This window comes from Bactrocera tryoni, chromosome 5 (genome assembly GCF_016617805.1).
Source record: "Bactrocera tryoni isolate S06 chromosome 5, CSIRO_BtryS06_freeze2, whole genome shotgun sequence".
Classification (NCBI taxonomy): domain Eukaryota; kingdom Metazoa; phylum Arthropoda; class Insecta; order Diptera; family Tephritidae; genus Bactrocera; species Bactrocera tryoni.
The window spans coordinates 20,732,126-20,751,061 of record NC_052503.1 but is presented as its reverse complement, the minus strand read 5'-3'; the positions used below and the strand labels follow the sequence as shown (position 1 = coordinate 20,751,061).

General features: G+C 37.9%; 1 protein-coding gene across 1 annotated transcript in view; it reads right to left on the bottom strand.

Annotated features, from left to right (window-relative positions):
• Positions 1-698: 698 nt before the first annotated feature.
• The window catches only part of LOC120777048 (protein still life, isoforms C/SIF type 2), a 334,899-nt gene continuing 316,661 nt past the window's right edge, over positions 699-18,936 (bottom strand). Inside the window, exons 15-23 of the mRNA XM_040108159.1 lie at positions 10,023-10,202; positions 9,612-9,749; positions 7,184-7,341; positions 6,756-7,118; positions 6,464-6,671; positions 5,630-5,858; positions 3,587-3,734; positions 3,301-3,364; positions 699-3,240 (exon numbers count right to left, since the gene is read on the bottom strand). Of these exons, the coding sequence (XP_039964093.1) occupies positions 1,424-3,240; positions 3,301-3,364; positions 3,587-3,734; positions 5,630-5,858; positions 6,464-6,671; positions 6,756-7,118; positions 7,184-7,341; positions 9,612-9,749; positions 10,023-10,202 (3,305 nt within the window). The 3' untranslated portion in view covers positions 699-1,423. The remainder of the gene's footprint in view (positions 3,241-3,300; positions 3,365-3,586; positions 3,735-5,629; positions 5,859-6,463; positions 6,672-6,755; positions 7,119-7,183; positions 7,342-9,611; positions 9,750-10,022; positions 10,203-18,936) is intronic.

The following is an 18,936-nucleotide window of genomic DNA, read 5'->3' as shown; positions in this document are numbered from 1 at the left end:
AGAGATATATATAGGGATATACTAATATCTTCTAGGCTGCTTTGTCTAGCAAGATCGTCTGGTACCCACAATTGCCTAGTTCTTATTGCTTAAGCTTATTTTGCCAGTGTGAATGATGCATAGACTGAGTTCTTTGGTTACCAAGGGTGGTGTGGTTACTGACTTTTGTTTAGAACAGGCTTGCAATAATTTGAAAAATAAAAAAATAAAAAAAACATTCACTCGTATTATATTTTTGAGAATATCCAAATAAAATACGGTATGACTTTGTAATAAAGAAAAGAGTTGTAACCTCAAAATTTAAACACTTATAGTGGAAGACACATGAGATCGACTTCTGTGAACCAAAGTTCTATAGGTAAATTTTTACGCGTTTGTTGTTGTTATTTTTATTGAGTTACTACTAAATTTACGCCCTTGTCCCTTTACAGTGTTATAATGTACCGTTATTTACAATATAATTTTTTGTTATTGTAATACCTAACTGTTCTACGGTCAATATACAGATTTTCGCTTGAATTTTGTATATGTAATTTCGGTTACTTAACCGTTAAATATATCTACACATACAAACTAATTACGTATTGACAAAAAACAGATATACATATATATATGTGTATACATGTATATATTCATATTCTTGCAGCAGTATAGCAACAACAAAAATTCTCAGCACTTCGATGCCTTTATATTTTTGATTTTACCTCAAAGTAAACAAATTTGTAAAAAATTAAATCCGATTTCGGTATACAAGATATTCATACGTATGTATCTATGTATGTATTAGTGATGGAAATTCATCTGAAAAATTAAGCAGAGACTACATACATATGCACATATGTATGTGTGTACATAACTAAGACTCCTTGCAACCTACAAGCTAATCCTTATGTCTAAACTCTGAAGGACATTCACGAAATACGAAAATGTGCATATACATTTATATAAATTGTTGTTGCTTTTGTTTTTGTTTTTGTTTCAAAAATCCCTGTGTCAAACAACAATAGCGTTTTTGCATACACATATGCAAATATATATGTGTGTATATATGGTCCATGTAAATTGTCAGTTGAGGATTTTTGGATGGCAACGAGTTTACTTTGCGTACGTTTTTTTTCTTCTGTTATACCGACTAACGGAATTTTCGGGTAGTTTAATATAAGGTATGTTGTAATTAGAGGGAGATTTTTTTGGTTTTCAGTTTTGATTATGTTTACGACTACGCGTTCCCCGCTTAAACATGTATCTCATAGTAGTCATGACAGTCCACACAGCCGCTCGCCTCGCTGGCGCCCGCCGCCACCGCAGCGTCGGGATCAAAGCTAGCCGCACAAATCATGCCCGACGCTGTGGCCATCGGTGGTTGTACGACGCCACGCGGTGTCTTCTTCCGCGTACGACTCTGCCGTACGCGGGCCTTATGCTAGGAGGGACGCTTCTGATACAAACAGTCAATGCATGTTGTGTACTCGGGTGCCGAAGAGCTCAGCTGATAGGCCGACGACATGTGTTCGTGTGGACATTGCGGTTCGTGCGCGTACATGAAGGCAGCTGGCGGTGCTGCTGTTGCAATGGTTTCCTGTGGCGGCGGCATTTGATAGTGCTGACCCGTGTGTGGATCGTAAGCGTAGTGTGCAAATGCATTTTCAGCTGATTGCGAACGCAGTGGTCCTGCGCTGGCGCCCATTGTGTTTATTGTGTAAATACGTTCGGGTGATACGCCATAACGGTAGGAGCTGCTTGTAGTGCTTTCGCGTGACGTGGAACGCTCCAAAGATTTACTTAGACGACGCGTGCTTGTGTTGGTGCCGATATCGCGTGGCATATGCGTTGATGTAGCGGCTGATATATAATGATCGCTACATGTTTGATTATCATAAATGGGATAATATTGGTAGTAGGCTTCTTGGGCGGCCAGCGCAGCGGCGCGTTGTCCCGTCTCAAAGCTGCCGTGCGCCGATTGACTGCGTTTGCGGCTGCTGCGTTCCGGTGAACGCGATTCGAAACTGCCGCGTGGCGATTTGAGCGATGAACGTGGTATATCGAGGTTTGGTTCGGAGCTGCGGCTGTCGAAGCTGCTGCGCGGCGAATGACGCTGACACAGACTGGTACCGGCGCGATCGGGCGACAGGTGTTCGATGCTGTCGCGCGGTGATATATGCGGCGAAAGCGATTCGACACTACAGTCATGTGAGGGTGTCAGCTTCTTGAGGCAGCTGCGGTCGGGACTTTTCGATTTACTGGGGCTGGGTGGTGGTTTCAATATGCCGCCAGCGGGACTGGCAGGTCTTTTCAGTATACCACTACCTTCGGAGCTGCGACGTGGACTGGGTGTACGGCGTCCGCTGGACAAACGATCGGCTGAGGAGTCGCGACTTGAGCTAACGCTGAGACGTTTACCCTGATCACTGACACTAGTGCGTGGTGACTTTATCTTAATTATGCGTACCGGTGAACTACCTTGTGACTTGGAGCGGTCGGGTGAAATGTATATGCTTTGACGTGGTGATTTTGTGGTCTTTGGTTTTGCGCCAGTGCTGGCAATGCTACTGCTACTGCCGCTACTCGATTTTTGTGCTTTCTCTGAAGACTTCGATTTGAAAACTTTATCGACCTTCTTGTCGATGATCACATGATGTTTGGCCAACGTTCTGGCATCTTCCGATTCATCTTCGGATTTTTCCGAAGTGCCCGTCGTGGTGCCAGTACTATCGGATTCTGTAGCTGGTCGTGGTGGTGACTCTATTTCGGCCACTACAGTTTGTTGTGTATTTTCCACGACTGTTTGCGGTTCCGGCGACAAGCTCGAATCATTTTGTTGTTGATCTTGCGCGTCCATTTGCAGATCCTGCGATTCGAGCGCCTGCTCTTTTAGGTTAGCCATATAGGCGGCGATGTCGTATGTGGTGTCGCTGAGCTGCTCATGCTCGAGATCACTCAAATGCTTGTCGACAACATGTGTGTGCGAAGCAGCGCTAGCACCGTTACTACTACTACCGCTGCCACTGCTGCTGACACTGGCTTGACGACTACTTGACGATTTTTTGGAAGACTCTTTTGCTGAATGATGCACAACCGATACTTGCTGAGCGGCGGTCAGCTGACTTAGCTCATTGGCGAAAATCTCAATTACTTCGATATCTGCTTTGGGCGATTGTCGTGGTGACAAGCGTTTTGGCGTTGCCACACAATGTAAATTATGATTATTACCGTTACCACTGCCAGTGCTGGCATCACTAACTCTACTTGTTAAACCACTAGTGGTGCCAGTAACGTTATTGGTTGTATATATTACTCTACCAATACTACTACTACTACTACCTAAACTTAAATTAAAAGCTGCTGCTACGGATGCAGCTTGCAACTCTGATTCGAGTATGTAATCCATTTCTTCCTGCTGTTGTTGTCTCATCTGCCGTTCGTCGACATCGTCTTCGTCGTCCTCCTCCTGCTCTACCATCTGCTCGTCCATCTCCCGTACCTCTATGCCCATCTCTTCGATCATAAACATCATCTGATCGGTGGCCTCCATTGCTGCGGACAATGAGCTCACTGTCACTGTGCCAGCGGCATCCATGTACTCTGCTTGAGGGGAAGACGATAGTTCGTTTGTTATTGAGTTAGTCTTACCTAAATCTTTCATGAGAACTGGCTGATAGCTCGATGGCGGATGAGATGATTGTATCAAACGCGCTTGACTACCAGTGCTGCCAACCGAGAGGGTTGATGTGGTGCTGCATGGTCAATTGTGTTCGAATATAACGTGTTGGGATAGTTGGTTTCAAACGGTTCGTGATGGTGGTGTTGGTGATGGTTGTTGGTTGTGGTGGTATTATTGTTGTTGGTTATGATCAGGTTTTGAGGCGGACATTTATGAAGCGCATAGTCAACGAAGCGATTATCGCAAAATTAGAAAAATGGGAAGAAATAGAACAAAATATATCATCGATTAGCTTTCAATTATACATATGCGTGTATGTAGTGGTTGATTTTAAGTAGGGTAGCTAAGAGTATGACGGAAATCAATGGGTCTAGTTGCAAACAAAAGTATGTGCTATGAAGATTTCGTAATAATTATGCGTTATATAACTCATTTTTAAGAAAAACTATGCTTTTTTATCCTTCTACAAACCATGAGCCGAATAGTGTATAATTACAGGGTGTCAAAGCTATTATAGATCACTGTTTCGTACTGGGTGATAAATGTGGAGAGTGAATTACTCTTCATTTATTCATATTCAATAATGTATAGAGTACAGGGATAATATTATTTTTTATATTTTGGTCTCTAGAGCTTTCTGTTTTAGTCTCTATATAAGTAAACTTGCCGATCAACTAGTAAAAGGCTCAGAACTCATAGTCTGTATCGATTTGTTGAATTCCTTAGATCACGTGACAAAAGGAAGTCCTATTCTTGCTTGACTTCTCTTTTCTTTGTAATATTTTTTTTTTGCTTTTTAGAGCTTTCTGTTTTAGTCTTTATGCAATCTTTGTAAATAAACTTCAAATATACTAGTAAGAGAACCAGATCGCATAGTATCGATCTGTCGCTCTCTGAAGAGCATATGTGTAAAGAGAGCTTACATTTTCTCTCTTCTTGTAGATAACTTTAGTTGCTACAACTTTGTTTTTTAGTCTCCCGACAACGGAAATCGGAACTAAAAAGAGAAAGGCCTACAACGAATAGTGATTGTTAGAGTTTACATCGATTCGCCGATTTCTGAAGAACTCATGTGGGAAGAGAGTTTTCAGCCTGCGTGCTTGCTCTATTTTTGTATGGAATTTTAGTTCCTAGAGTTCTGTTTTTTAGCTCTCGACAATTGGATTCGGAACTAACTAGAGAGAAGTCCACAACTTAAAATCATAATTGTTTTTTATCGATTTTTTTATCTCTTTAGAACTTATGAGGAAGTAGAGACCTATTCTTGCGTGTCTTCTCTCTTCTTGTAGGCATTTTAGTTCCTCCGGCTATCAGGCATATCTATAGTCTATAGCTATTTTTAGATTTCTTAAGCACATATAAGGAGGTAAGGCTGCATAAAACCTTATGGGTTGGTCAGGGTACTATTTGGAAACTCAATTATTACGTTTCCATCAACTAATGTCCAGTTGTTAGTTGTGGTGACAGATAGTTTTGAGAGCGACTAGTATTAACCCAAGAAAAAATACTTCCAATATTCTGGAGATTAAATAGAACATATTATTTGACTCTGCTTGTGGTTTTTAGAAGAATAAGATACCACGCGATCTCGATTTTATAGAAATTTCATCGGCTCTAAAATATATTGTTTCCTTGCTAGACTGAACTGTTGAAAGTGTTTAGGGGATACGAAGTTCTTAAAGATACATAGTTGTTTGCCAATATTTGGTTTCGACTTTCATAAAAAATCAAAATTTCATTATTTTTTACTTTAAGGCCACCCTTTAAACTTTAACACGTTTAAGAGGTTTTAAGATATACACAAAAATAATAATAAAAAAAATTACCAAAAAAATTAAAAATTTTCGCATGAAACTAATGAGCTTCAAAAGGATCGCTAATGCCAAATACTGACTTTGCTATGCATAGAATATAGTACGAACGAGGTCTTGATAATTCTAAAACATTAACTAAAATATTTCTATATACCTCAATGTCAAGTGATTGGGTGTACGACCCAGCGTAGCTTTCGCTTTGATTGTGCCCTGCTGGGAGTCCTCTTCGCCTTCGGATTTAGTGCCCGGATCCATGCGTTCAATATCGCTTTGATGCATTTGCTGATGATGATGATGCATCTGTTGTTGTTGATGGTGTTGCATATGCTTTTGATGTTGTTGCTGCTGCTGCTGCTGTGGGTCTATGGAGGAGGACATTAGTTCTATGCAGTTTGTGAAAGTGAAATTTCAAATTGGAATTCGAAACGGTAGAGAATTTTGCGGTAAAGATAGTATACGAAGATTTTTGTTGTCAAATGGGTGAGAGAAAGATATAAAAAACAACAGAAAAAAATAATAGAGAAGCAGAGAAAGCAGGTTGTAAATTTTGTTTAGCGAATAAATACGATTGTTAGAGAGTTCAGAGAGTGGAGAAGAGTGTACTAACTTTTTTAAATTGTTTTTGTATTTTTTTTAAGTTATTTTTTGTCAATATTTTTTAAAGTATTTTTTTATATTTTTGTTTAAATTCTTTTTTTTTTAATTTTTTTTTAATGTTTTTATATTTTCTTTTTTTTTTTATTTATTTTATTTTTTATTTTCTTTTTTTTTTCTTTTATTTTTTATTTATTTTTTTTTAATTTCCATATTATTTCCATATTTTTTATTTTCCAAACTTTAAGTCTTTATGTTTTTATTAAAAAAATTAATACACCTTTCCCCGCAAGATTATTTATTAGCGCAAATTTGGCTGCAGTTAGAAAACTGTGTTTAGACCCGAAAGTACGTACAACTATTTACAAAAATTGCCGGAAAATCTCTGAAATACCTGTAGCATCGCCCACAGTCTTGCTGCGTCCACGGAAACCACTCGGTTGTAGTTGTTGTTGCTGATGCTGGTGATGCAGCATGGGCACATCGTCGGCCTCTTGGCTGCCCGATAGATTATCATAGTCGATATTGCCGGCCGAATGACGCTGCGAACCGGACTTCTTCTTGGGCTTACCCAATGTCTGCGAGCCTTGTATGATTGTTATCTGCAAAAAAACAACAAAAATTAGCATAAAATGCACTTACAAATAAAATTGTATGCAAATATTTCTTTGCTTCAGTTCCAAGACCTGTTGCTTTGGTCGCTCGAGCGTTTGCGAACTGCCCGAACCGCCACCCTGCGATGAGATGCCCGATACCGAACCGCTACTGCCGAAACCCTTCATCGGTATGGACATGTTGCGTACACTTTCGCGTATGATTTGTCGTATAGTCTTGAGGAATGCATTACGAAAATCGGCCGTGCTGTTCGAGAGTACGTAAACCTTCTCGGAGCGGCGTTGTAGTTGCGAGCGTAAATGTATCAATTCCCATAGGAAGTGTGAGTCCATATCTTTGGCGGAAGAGGCGCGCACCTGTACCTCGGTGACGGGTATGAGCACTTGATAGCGTATGATTTCCACTTCGTTAGGTGCGTTTTTACTCGAAACACCCTGTAAAGTATTTGAAAATGTCTTAAAGTGTTTAAATGTAGCTGAATTGTAGCTGAGACATTTACCATAAGTTTCTTCTTTTGACGCAAACGTTCTTTGCAAAGGAACACAACCGCTGATTTAAAAACGAAGCACATGGCGTGCAACTCCAGACCCTTCTTAATTTTACCAAGGAAATCGGATATATTAAGCCACTCAACGCCGCCATAATAAAGCAGATCACCTGTATCGAGGAACGAATGATCTTGATATTGGATAATAATTCTTGGATAGATTAAGTGATGTTTTTGTTGTGGTGAAAATATGAAAAATAGTTATAGATTTTTGTAATAGCATGTAATGCTGCTAGATCTATGAATGCCTCATTGGCCATATAGTGTTGTCGCGTTATGTAACTGGCGAATCAATTGAGTTCTATCTAAGACAGTGGAAAGGTTTAACCTTGTCTAGCACAATTTATTGAGAACATTATACGCAAGATCTTCCAAAGAAAGCAAAGTTAATAAATTTACAGCCAATTTTTTTCTTTCAGAAACCAAGTAAAACCCCAAAAAAAAAATCCAATTCCTTCGAAATAGCCCTAAAATGCATAAGCTTTAATATCAATTTTGGGTATATCCGAAGCTCGTCTAGTAGGTTGGTAAGCTACAGCGTTATCCCAAATTCTTAGAACCATACTAAAAATCTGCCCTTTGTGTTTGTAGCCAATCTAGTTTTGCGTCGATCAAATTTAGTTCAGCTGAACTTTTCTCACGTTTGTATGAATTTCTGAAGACTTTGTGTTATTATTATAAAATAATATAAAAAAATTCTGATTTTTGAAACAACTAGCGTACAGACAAAATCTAGAGAGCTTAGGAGCTGCTATATGTAGTTCTTTGTGAAGCCATAGAAAAAAGTTTCGAACTTTTTTTTTTTTTCGACAGTTCGGTGGGAAATCTGTCCCAACGCGGGACAGTACGAAAGGAACTGTTGAGTTGTTTCCGCTTCATCTTCTTCCATACAGCTTCTGCAGGTGGCGTCTGGTAAAATTCCCATCCTTACTGCATGGACGTCAATAAGGCAATGGCCTGCTAAAAGCCTCACACCAAGGGATAGGCTAGCCTTACTGAGGCCTAAGAGATCTTTTGCGATCGATCTTGGGCCAAAAAACTTTGACTACAGTGCATGTATCGATCGTGGCCCACGAAATTCAGATAATCAAACATCTTAGTATTATCTGGAAAATAAGATTGCGTGGAGCCATATTGGAAGGAAAAAGGTTATGAGTTTTATTATTCAAAAGTGTAAACACTACTAATATTTGAAACAACTAGCTTGTAGCCGAATTCCAGAAAGCCGAACAAGCTAATACTATTTACAAAGAAACGGGTTTCTCTCACATTTACGGTCAAAACTTTGAGTAAGTTCCGACCGCAAGAAATAGTCTCTTGGACTTATCATATACCGAAAAATCAGCTGTGCTAGCTCGTTTAAAAGATTAACTGCAGTCAGTCAGTAGCCTCTCGGTTGAAATTAAATATGTACTCGTTTATAGCACTAAAACACATGATCAAATTTGACCCGGACTGTTCCATTTAATGCCAATAACACCGAAAAAGTTGAGGAAACAGTACTTGAAAATCATTCGGTTAATAAGAAAATTTAGATAGACTAACTCAATATCTTTTATAAATCGTCTCAACTCATTTCGGTTAATTTTTTGGGTCTGAAGTATGTCAATACTAAAGTTACACTAAAAGATCTGAATATTTTGCAAATATGAGGTCGAGTAGAGGACGCAAAAGAGATGCTTGACAACATAATTGTGGATCCTATATTCATCAAACGCATTATTACTGCAGCCGAGGCGTGGGTTCATAAATTTGGCGTCAAACCTCTTCAGCAATGTAGTGCGTGACGCTGCAAAATGTACCGAAAAAACTAAAATTCGCTGAAGGCACTGAAAGCCATCCCTGTCGAGACTTTTTTGATGGAAAAAAATAAACGTTGATATTAAAATTTATGACAGTATAAGCTTTTGGTCAGTCGGGGTTAAATTTGTTCAGATGGTACTACATGAAGTCTTATCTTTGAAGTTCGCAGCAGTTATTTCCGCTAGTATATAGCTTGAGTTGCAAGTGTAGGAAAGATTCTGCCTAGAAAGCAGCCACTCTGTTGTTTAACCGGTGAAGTCGTGAGTTATAATTTATGGAAACTTCCATAATTTTTCGGATAGAACTCAATTGAACATACTCGACAACCCATCAACTGTTATAGATTCACTAAGAAGTGGCAAACGCTTAAAGAAATTTAGCTCAAGGCTTTTGTGCTTCTCATTTATCAAATGCATTTTAACCTTTCCTCATTGAAGCCATCACTTCTTAATGCAAATTTTGCACTCAAACGAGTTGGTATTCACAATCCATCGAAGCATTACATGCTATTAATATATATACATATATTTAAAAAGAGAGCTATGTATAGGCAGTTATGCACTTTTGATGAACTCACCTGGACTCAAATCGATGGGCTGCTTGCATGACTTCTGATGTTGTCGGAATAAATGATCGAATATAGCACCATATTCCTCGTGGATTCGTTGCATTTCATTGATATGCTCGGCTACCTTCTCCATGCCCTTGAGTGCCTCTGAAAAGCAAAGGTAAAAAGTAAATATATATACACTATATATACGTATATATATGAATAATATGAATAAGTGCAACAAATCAAAGCCGATAAGCCAAGAAATAAAATCACGAGCACGTTTCGAACATAAAAACATTTACATTATTAAGGTAATGATATTAATTATGTTGAAAAATTCAAGTGGGCTCCTACACATACATATGCATATACATATATAGTATGTGTGTGCCATACATATGAATATGAAGGCCATTGCATGGCTGTGGTACTTACCGCACAAGTGCAAGTGTTCATCGGCTCGCGAATCGGTTAAATTGCGCAACTGTTGCAACAGCAGTGGGTACTTGAGGATGCGCTGTATCGGCTTGATTAAGTACGATTCCAATGTGCTGCTGTGCTGCTGCTTCGGATTGCGTGCGGCAAGGAATTCCTGTAGTGCGTGATTACCTTCATCTGCAAAAAAAGACAAAAAAAGTGACGAACGATGAGACGCAATGGTTTATTAAATATTAATTAATATTTTACCTGAATGCAGGTTATATAATTATTACGTAATTTGTATTTTTATTGAAATGCTCATTCGCATTTGCTTTGACGTTATAGTTGAGAGTGAATAGTTGGTAGCTAAAACTTGATTCACATTTTGTCTCGGGAAATGTTTAATATGTTCAATATCAACGGTTGAAATTTTTTTTTTTAGATGTGGAGCATTTTAATACGTCAATAGCTAGAAAGTTGAAGTAAGAAATATACGAAAAGGAGCTTTTCATGACAACTTGATGGAAGTTCAACATTTTGTGAGGATTTTGAAAATTTCTGAGATCACTTTCGACATCGAAAACTTCTGCTAAAGATCATTAGCTGCCGTAGATGTCATTAAAAATCTATCAGTCCAACAACTTATATACTACGGGAGGGCTAGAAGGACCAACTCAGCTAAACTTGTTACTTTAGGACATTAACCGACTATATATCTAACCGGATATCGCCATTAGAATCGAAAATAATAGTATTTTCAAATAAACCCTTTTGATAATTTTCACGGTCTCAGCGACCCCTACTGCACGCATTGCGTTTTTGATATTAAAGATCTTACTAAAATAAAAAAAAATCATTCAATGTTCTGTTTTAACCACATATTCTTGCCTTTTTAAGGCTTAACGCATACTAATAATTATAATCTCTGAGGAGTGATCCATTTAAAAATCTTTTCTTAAATAAAAAAGTTCGTTTTTCAAAAAACCGTAAAATTCTCCACAGTCTGAGCGGTAGGAAATGTCTCAAAAATGTATATAGTTAGTTATACCACTGGACTGATTTATATGATAATTTTTATAGATAAGGTCGTAATTAAATCAAAAGTGTAAGATCTTGGCCAAACCTCTAAAATAGAAGACTTAAAAAAGACGATTATGAATATTAGAACTGAAACCATTTGCGATTGCTTTAGGAGACACTTTACTCTTATAGAATATTGAGTTAATTCTCGTTCGCATGAAAGTCGGGTCTACGTAACCGGTATGTACCCGGACTTTTATCCGTACAAGAACTGTCAACTCGGTAGCATTCTTCTCGGAATATTTCTCAATTTGCGTAAATATTTCTAATTTTGATATTATTTTTGACGAATCGACAACAATCTGCCTTTAAGAAGTATTGCCACCGTTTTGTCCATCGATATGTCCACACCCATACCTACGCCCCAATTGCATACCCGTTCTCTTTCACTTGGTGAACAACCTTCAACTAAAATAATCATCCGCATATGCCGAACAATTACTGAGTGATTCCGCTGTCCCCGCAGGGAGAGCATTATGAGGATCTATATATATGGACAACAGATAGATCTCTACGGGCAGTTACGAGCCACTCCGATCTTAACGTTCTCATTCATTCGAGCGATAGAGGTCTATCTATCCGAAAAGTAGCTCGCCAGAGAGTAATTTCCGGACAACCAAGTTCTTCCAATCGTTCAACTATCCGTTGCCAGATTACTTTCTTTGAGGTCAATATGCCCTTGGAACATACATCCAGAGATCCTCTACACTGCGTCCTTTCCTCAACCTATGCTGCCTATTCGACCACATACACCACTCCTAAAGACGTTCCACCATAGCTTTTTTCAGCACTTGTTCAATTACTGGAAGGAGACTGATGCCCCGTTAAGAACAAGGACCGCTTCTGATCTTATCAGCTGACTTTAGGAAGGGAACAATCTTAGCACTTTTCTATTCACGTTGAAAGTATCTCTCACACACGCACTTGTCGTAAATGGCCTCTAGGTATTTCGGAATGAGCTTCCACAAGCTTTTGTACATTTCTCCACTCAAACCATCAAGACCTGGGAACCATTTAGACAGGTACCACTCGTGCTGGAGATGTCGATTAGCACACTTTCCTTAATAGCGGCATATAAGTATTCTATGATTCGCAATTTGTCGCTTAAGACAAGATTATGGGCTTTTCAAACTAACTACTTTTGAAAGAGTACTAATCTGTTAAAATATGCTGGGGCCAAACTCTTCCGAAAATTTTGCACAAGTCAAGACACAGATCGCTTCATGGAATTCGGCATAGACTATTGCCTAAGTCAACGCTATAATCTCCATAATGGGTGATCCAAGTAGATTTTTCTGACAGACCACATGTGAGTGGTGTCAAGTTATTTTGGTTCAGTATTCTTTGACATTTTATCATGGAAAGAATTACGCTCAACAACGTAATAAATCATTCAACTTTATTGTGAAAATTCATCGGTCCATATTTATTTAAAAATGATGCCGGTGAAAATGTAACCGTCAATGGAAATCAGTCGATTTATTGAGAGATCACTTCTGTGAGCAGATAATTTCACGTTTTCGACCAGGCGATTGTCCACAAAGATCGTGTGATATACACTTTTAGACCGTTGTTTTCTGTGGAGATATGTAAAGTCTAAAGTCTATGCGGACAATCCCGCTTCGATTTAGGCCCTGAAGCAAAACATCACACTTGTGATTCGTTAGTTACCACTCGGAATGCTCGAACGAGTCATCGAAAATTGAACTCAACGGATGGATCATCTGAGACGAAAACGCGATCAACATTTGAAAAAGTAAATGTCATAGAATGTTCTTTCGAATGATAATAAACATTGTCTATTAAATTTGAAATGTCTGTGTTTTTTCTTAAAAAAAAGAAGAGAATATCGAAATGGATCATCCTTTATTTCTCAGATCGGATCATATGTTGTATATGTGTATCCTCTTTTGTGTTTTTTACTTTTATTTTTAAAGAGTATTCTATAACTGCCGATTCCCACAAAGAAATAACTGCGTTCAAGAGACCAAACGTATTTCTACAGAAGAACAGTGAAACAAAGAAAGAAGGTGAGAGGCCTCAAAGCTTTCACTCAATATATTTTCAATTATTTCGGCCTCAACTTTGAAGCGCTTTTACATACACTCACTTCTCGATTTGATATAACTGTGAATATTCCATCCCCCGCAACAATAATTTACATATGTTTGTATGCGAATATGTACATATAATGAATGTTTAATGAGCACTCGTCTTCTCGTTCAAGTGATTTTAACAAATTACTCAAATGATTATCCAGCAACTCAATATTTAACTTTTTGATTGCGTAAAGTAGACAACAATTTTTCCGCTTTGATGAATTTCATTAGAATGTTAATTTTTGTTGATGAAACTTCTTTGTTGAAGTACACAGTGCTGCGTGTGTTTGTGTGCGTATGTATACTTGTAAGTACCCCACGTCTGTTGTTGCGTACTCATTACACGGCTTAATTACTTTGTATGCGCGCCTGCAAGTATGCTTGACTTTTCGCTGATCATTATACAAGTGTGCTTATTAATTAATTAATTAATATATATGTATATAAATATATATTTTTTCTTGCATTTTCGGCTTGTGTTTTGGGCTTGTTTTCCAAAGAAAGATTTACACATTCTTTGGTTTGTGTGTGTTTCACAATCTTATTATTAAAAAAGATTCTAGTTAAGGATATCTTGGTATCTATGGCCACAATATTTTTTAAACTCCATGATAATACCCACAAACGACACTGGAAAATATAAACCGAATTAATTAAAGCATTCCTCATTTTAAAGACACTGTTTTCTTAATCTGACGCACCTTTAGAGTTGTTGTTTTAGATATATGTATGTATATAGTTTAGAGAAATTTAACTTAAAGTCGCCTCAAAAAATAGCCACAAAAATCGCCTTCTGCTTTGGTTTCAACTTTACAAAGGTAGATTTAAATGGTTTTTAAAATATTTATATTAAAGTAGCAGTAGATTTACTGGTCCGGAGAAGTCCATCCACTCAAATAGCAGAGTGGTGATTGAACTCATTAACATTGCATTCAGGGTTGGTCAATGAGTGCTTAGCATCGCTATCAATACCATCGAGTGTCTTTGTAATAAGACTGTGTGCCAAGCCACCGCGGTATCGCAGAAAGATGTAAAGCTGATGAGTAAGCAGAGAAAGGCAGCCTAGAACCGTTATCGGTAGAATGGAAGCGTGTCGGTGCTCTTGTATCCTTCTGTTCTCCTACTTTAAGCTGGGCTTCACGGAAGCTTGGCCGCGCTGCCGCAGAAGCCTTTTGGCACAAAATAGATCGCAAGAGATCTAGTGTTCTCTTCGCCCTCAGTAAGGCTATCTTCTCCCTAGCTGTGAGGCTTTTAGCAGGCCATTGCCTTATTGGCGTCCATGCAGTAAGGTTGGGAATCTTACCACATCCCATTTGCAGAAGCTGTATGGAAGAAGATCAGCTGGAAACTACTCAACACTTACTTCTTGGCCTATCTCGCGTTTGGGAGGTTCGAACTTAAGCACTTGGGAGCGCATGACTTCAGACATCAAACCGAACTTGCGGGAGTGGAATTTAAACGCCATTGCAAATTTGTATTGGCTATTAAGTGTTTTAGGAATTTATAAGTACGAACACGAAGGAGTGCTTCTTTTCTATGGCTTCACAAAAGACGATCTCTCTAGATCAACTATCCATCCTAACCTAACCGAACCTTAGCCTTCCAATATCTTTTTATTATTGTCTTAATTTGATGTCCATCATTTTTACTACATTTTTCCTGACTTTTTTGACCATATAGGGCGGTTCCGCACTAACATTTCCTGTATCACTGGTAGAAGAATTAGTGATGTACACTTTGTTCGAACTCTTTTTATTTTACTCTTGTTTTTATTAGTTGAGCATAAGAGAATAACTTGTACTTTGAAATGTTCACTAAGAAATGAAATGAGCACTTTTGAAACGTTTGAAATGGAGCCTAATTTTGACAACTAGTTCTGGAAGTAAGGCACAAATAATCGAGTTTCTCTTTTTGGCGCTTCAATAAACGCTTGATATTTTCCATTATTACTGGCAATTTGTGGACTCCAACGCAAAAGAACTGCGGTTTGGCGGTCAAGAATGAATCAAACCCATTTTTGATATATCTGTTGTGATGTGAATCGTATTACAATGAAGGCTTTCTGCATCGAACACAATAAATGGCAGTCAAACGGGACATGGTCTGGACTACAAGGCAGGTGAGGTAAAACTTCTCAAACCCTACTTACTGTATAGATTTCAATCGGTCTTACCACATGAAGCCGCAATTATTTGACTTGTTTGCTTATGATTTTTTGCGGTTGCCGTAATGGATCCATTTTTCACAAGCAAAACCTACTGCTTTGCGTAGCGTCCAAGCAACATTTTTGACATGGAAATCGTCTTGCAACATTTCTTTAATTTAATTCATAAGCAGACGACGCTTGGCAACAATCTTTAATGAGTAATGCTTCCAGTTTTTCAGCTTCAACATTTTTGTCTTCTTGGAAGATTCTTGGTCTTCTCAGCTAAAAACTGCACGCTTGAATCGTGCAAACCATTTTTGGTGCATCCGTTACGCTGGAGCATATTCATCATAAACTTCGACCAAAATACGAAGATATTCGTTTGTGATTTTCTTAATACGTATAAATGTAATGAGGAAGAACTCCAGGCAATACATTTTACAGACAAACATATTTAATAAAAAATATTATTTTTTTGGGTTAAAAATGAGTGACTCATGTCGAAAAAGGCACTCGGACGCAAGTTTTTAAAGGCGTGTTCGAAATATTTTAACAAAACGCACGAATATAGTCATAGATCCGAGATCAATGTATATTAGAATAAAACTTTTTTGAAAATATATAACTGCCCGCTTCGAAGTAACTACTGCAGACTGACATTAGTTGTAAGGATTGTAAAAATAGTTTTAGAAATTCGAAAACTCGAAATTAGAATAAAATGTGTATACATAAGTATATATTCTATCTATGATAATATTTTTCATGCCATGTTTGAGCCAAACAATTTTCCCAATCATTAAACAAATTTTTGGAGCATACAGGTCGTATGAGTAACATTAATACAAGATACACAAAAATATTTTGCAAATAATTTAAATATTCTTGATCTACATATATTAAATAGTAAACAAATTAAAAATACGTTTCATTTCATTGCGCAAATTTAAAACCGTTACTGCTTATGCCACTTCCGCAAGTACTAATTGCACTCAAAATGCTGACAACACAAGAGAAAGAAGCGCAGAAAACAGAAAAACAAGCAACGGACATGGAATGACAGTTTTATGGCGCATAAGTAAACAAAATAAAATTCAATTGATAAAAATCTGGAATGCGAAGTTGCAATTTAATTTACACAAAAAGACTGACCTCATTTAAAAGCGAGCGAAATAAAAATCGCACAAAACGCTGAAAGTGTGCTGAAGGCAAACATAATAAAAAGCTGTCACATGTCACGACGGCCGCGAAGATACCACAGCAACAATTGCAACAACAACAAGCAATATATATGCGTACACATGCTGGCAGTGGTGGGTGGTGGAGTGGAGGTGCGAAGTAGGCATGTGTCATTCACGTTTCATTTGGAGTTGGCCAGCAAACATCAAAGTTACGCGTGTTGCCGAAAGTGGTTGGAGGGGCGCGTTGTACACAAAGACATGTCACTACATGTATATGTGTGTGTACGCGGGTGTATTTAAATTGCTTTATGCTGTGTACAGCAATCTTTTTTACACGTCATCAGGCTGACAAGTCGGCAGCTAACGCAGCGCGGCGCTGTGTAACGCACCTGCCAAATCTGACAAGTGACAGCGAATGAGTGTAACAACAAATCAAAAGTTGAATATGCAAATGATGGAGTGCGTGCGATGTTTGATGGTGCAGTAATGCTTGCTGCCTCAGGCCACAGGTAGCGGCAGCAAATTATCATATCGCTCCAAAAGGAAAGAAGTGTGCAAATAAACTGCAAATGTGTGGAATGTTTTTTGATAATTATGACATTTGAAAGCACGTCGTCGCACATTCCTTTGTTTGCATGTGTTTTAGGAGGCAAACTCTGCAGTTCCTAGCGGGTGTGTCTCGGAAATTCTGCGTATTTGAGGGCAATCAAATTTATAGCAAAGTCAAAAATTAAACAACTGTCAGTTGTTAAGCACTTTTGCTTATCGGAAACTGACAATTTGCTTTTGCTTTCAAATTAAAGTAATTAGTAGGTCCCCTGGATCCTAGTTTGCAGCACTAAGCTTTTCGTAGCCTTTTTGATGGCTTGCAGTGTGACCTTCTATATTCAAAATTTTATTTCTGGCTTACAGTCAAACATAACAAGTGCTTATTTGTCGAAACTGCCGATATCGGATTACTAGAGCCGATAGCTGTCATACAAACTAAACATTTAAAAATAAGTTTTTGTATTGCAAACTTGTTTAATTGAGAATATATCTTTGCGAAACTTGACATAGACTATTATCTACGACAACGTCGTAATTTCCCAAAAAATTCTTTAGATCGGACTACTATAGCATATAGCTGCCCTACAAACTGAACGATAAAGATCAAGCTCTTGTATGGAAAACTTTTTTATTTGACAATATATCTTCATGAAATTTAACACAGATCAATCCGCAGAGCAAACATATAATCTGCGAAGAAATTGTTGAGATCGGACTACTATAGCATATAACTGTCATACAAACTGATCGATCAGAATCAAGTTGTTATATGGAAAACTTTTTTATTTGACAAGATATCTTCACTAAATTTGGCATAGATTATTAATCACAAGAACACTACAATCTGCGAAGAAATGGTTCAGATAGAACCACTATAGCATATAGCTGCCATACAAACTGAACGTTCAAAATTAAGTTTTTGTATGGAAAACTTTTTTATTTGAGAATATATCTTTGCGAAACTTCGCACAGATTATTATCCAAAACAACGTCACAATCATCCAAAAAATTATTCAGGTAGGATCACTATAGCATATAAATACATAGCTGCCATACAAACTTAACTTTCAAAATTGAGTTTTTGTATGGCAAACTGGGATTTGATAAGGTAACTTCACGAAATTTCTGTAAGCATTCAATCAAATATTGTTCTAGATTGGAGTTTATTTGGCTTAGGTTAGGTTCACATGATAAGAAAGCATCTCACTTGAACACCTGGTCCTTTGTGATGCCCAAAGCTCCTAGATAGATACTACGAGACCTTCAGATCAACGAAGCGCTTTAAGCCGCAGATATTTTAAGGTGGCTAATGTCAATCAAACCAATTCACTAGGTCTGCTAAAAGTACAATATATTAACAGAAAACTTTCATTTTACAAAAACAGCTACTATCTTGCCTAGAAGATCACATTTCGATTTTCTCTAGACCATAGTTTTAGCCTCTTCACATATTTATGTACCAATGGAAAAGGACCCAGTCATGATTCCTATAACTGAGGCGTGAAAGACCATGGTAGCAGCAAGTAGTTCAGACACCTCTTATAGTCGCAGAAGTACTGGTTGTTCACCTGCTGCTACTTGACTCACGTCAGGTTCATATATTTAGCGAAGATCGGAGTACCAACTTGTTCTCAACCCGCTGAATTTTGGGGAAAGTCTTAATCTTCACTGTACAAAATTTACCTCCTATTTCACTGATTTTGGCTTAATCAATTTTGTTTCCTTAACAAATCAAGCGAAATCACTGGACATGTTTTTCTTCCTTAGATAGTTGGCTATTAGTTGCATTTATATAGCTTCAACCATTAAAATCGCAGTAGAGTTCTTCCAAGCTACTTCATGGTCTTCACACAAGTCGCACTTTGACAGTCACTGTG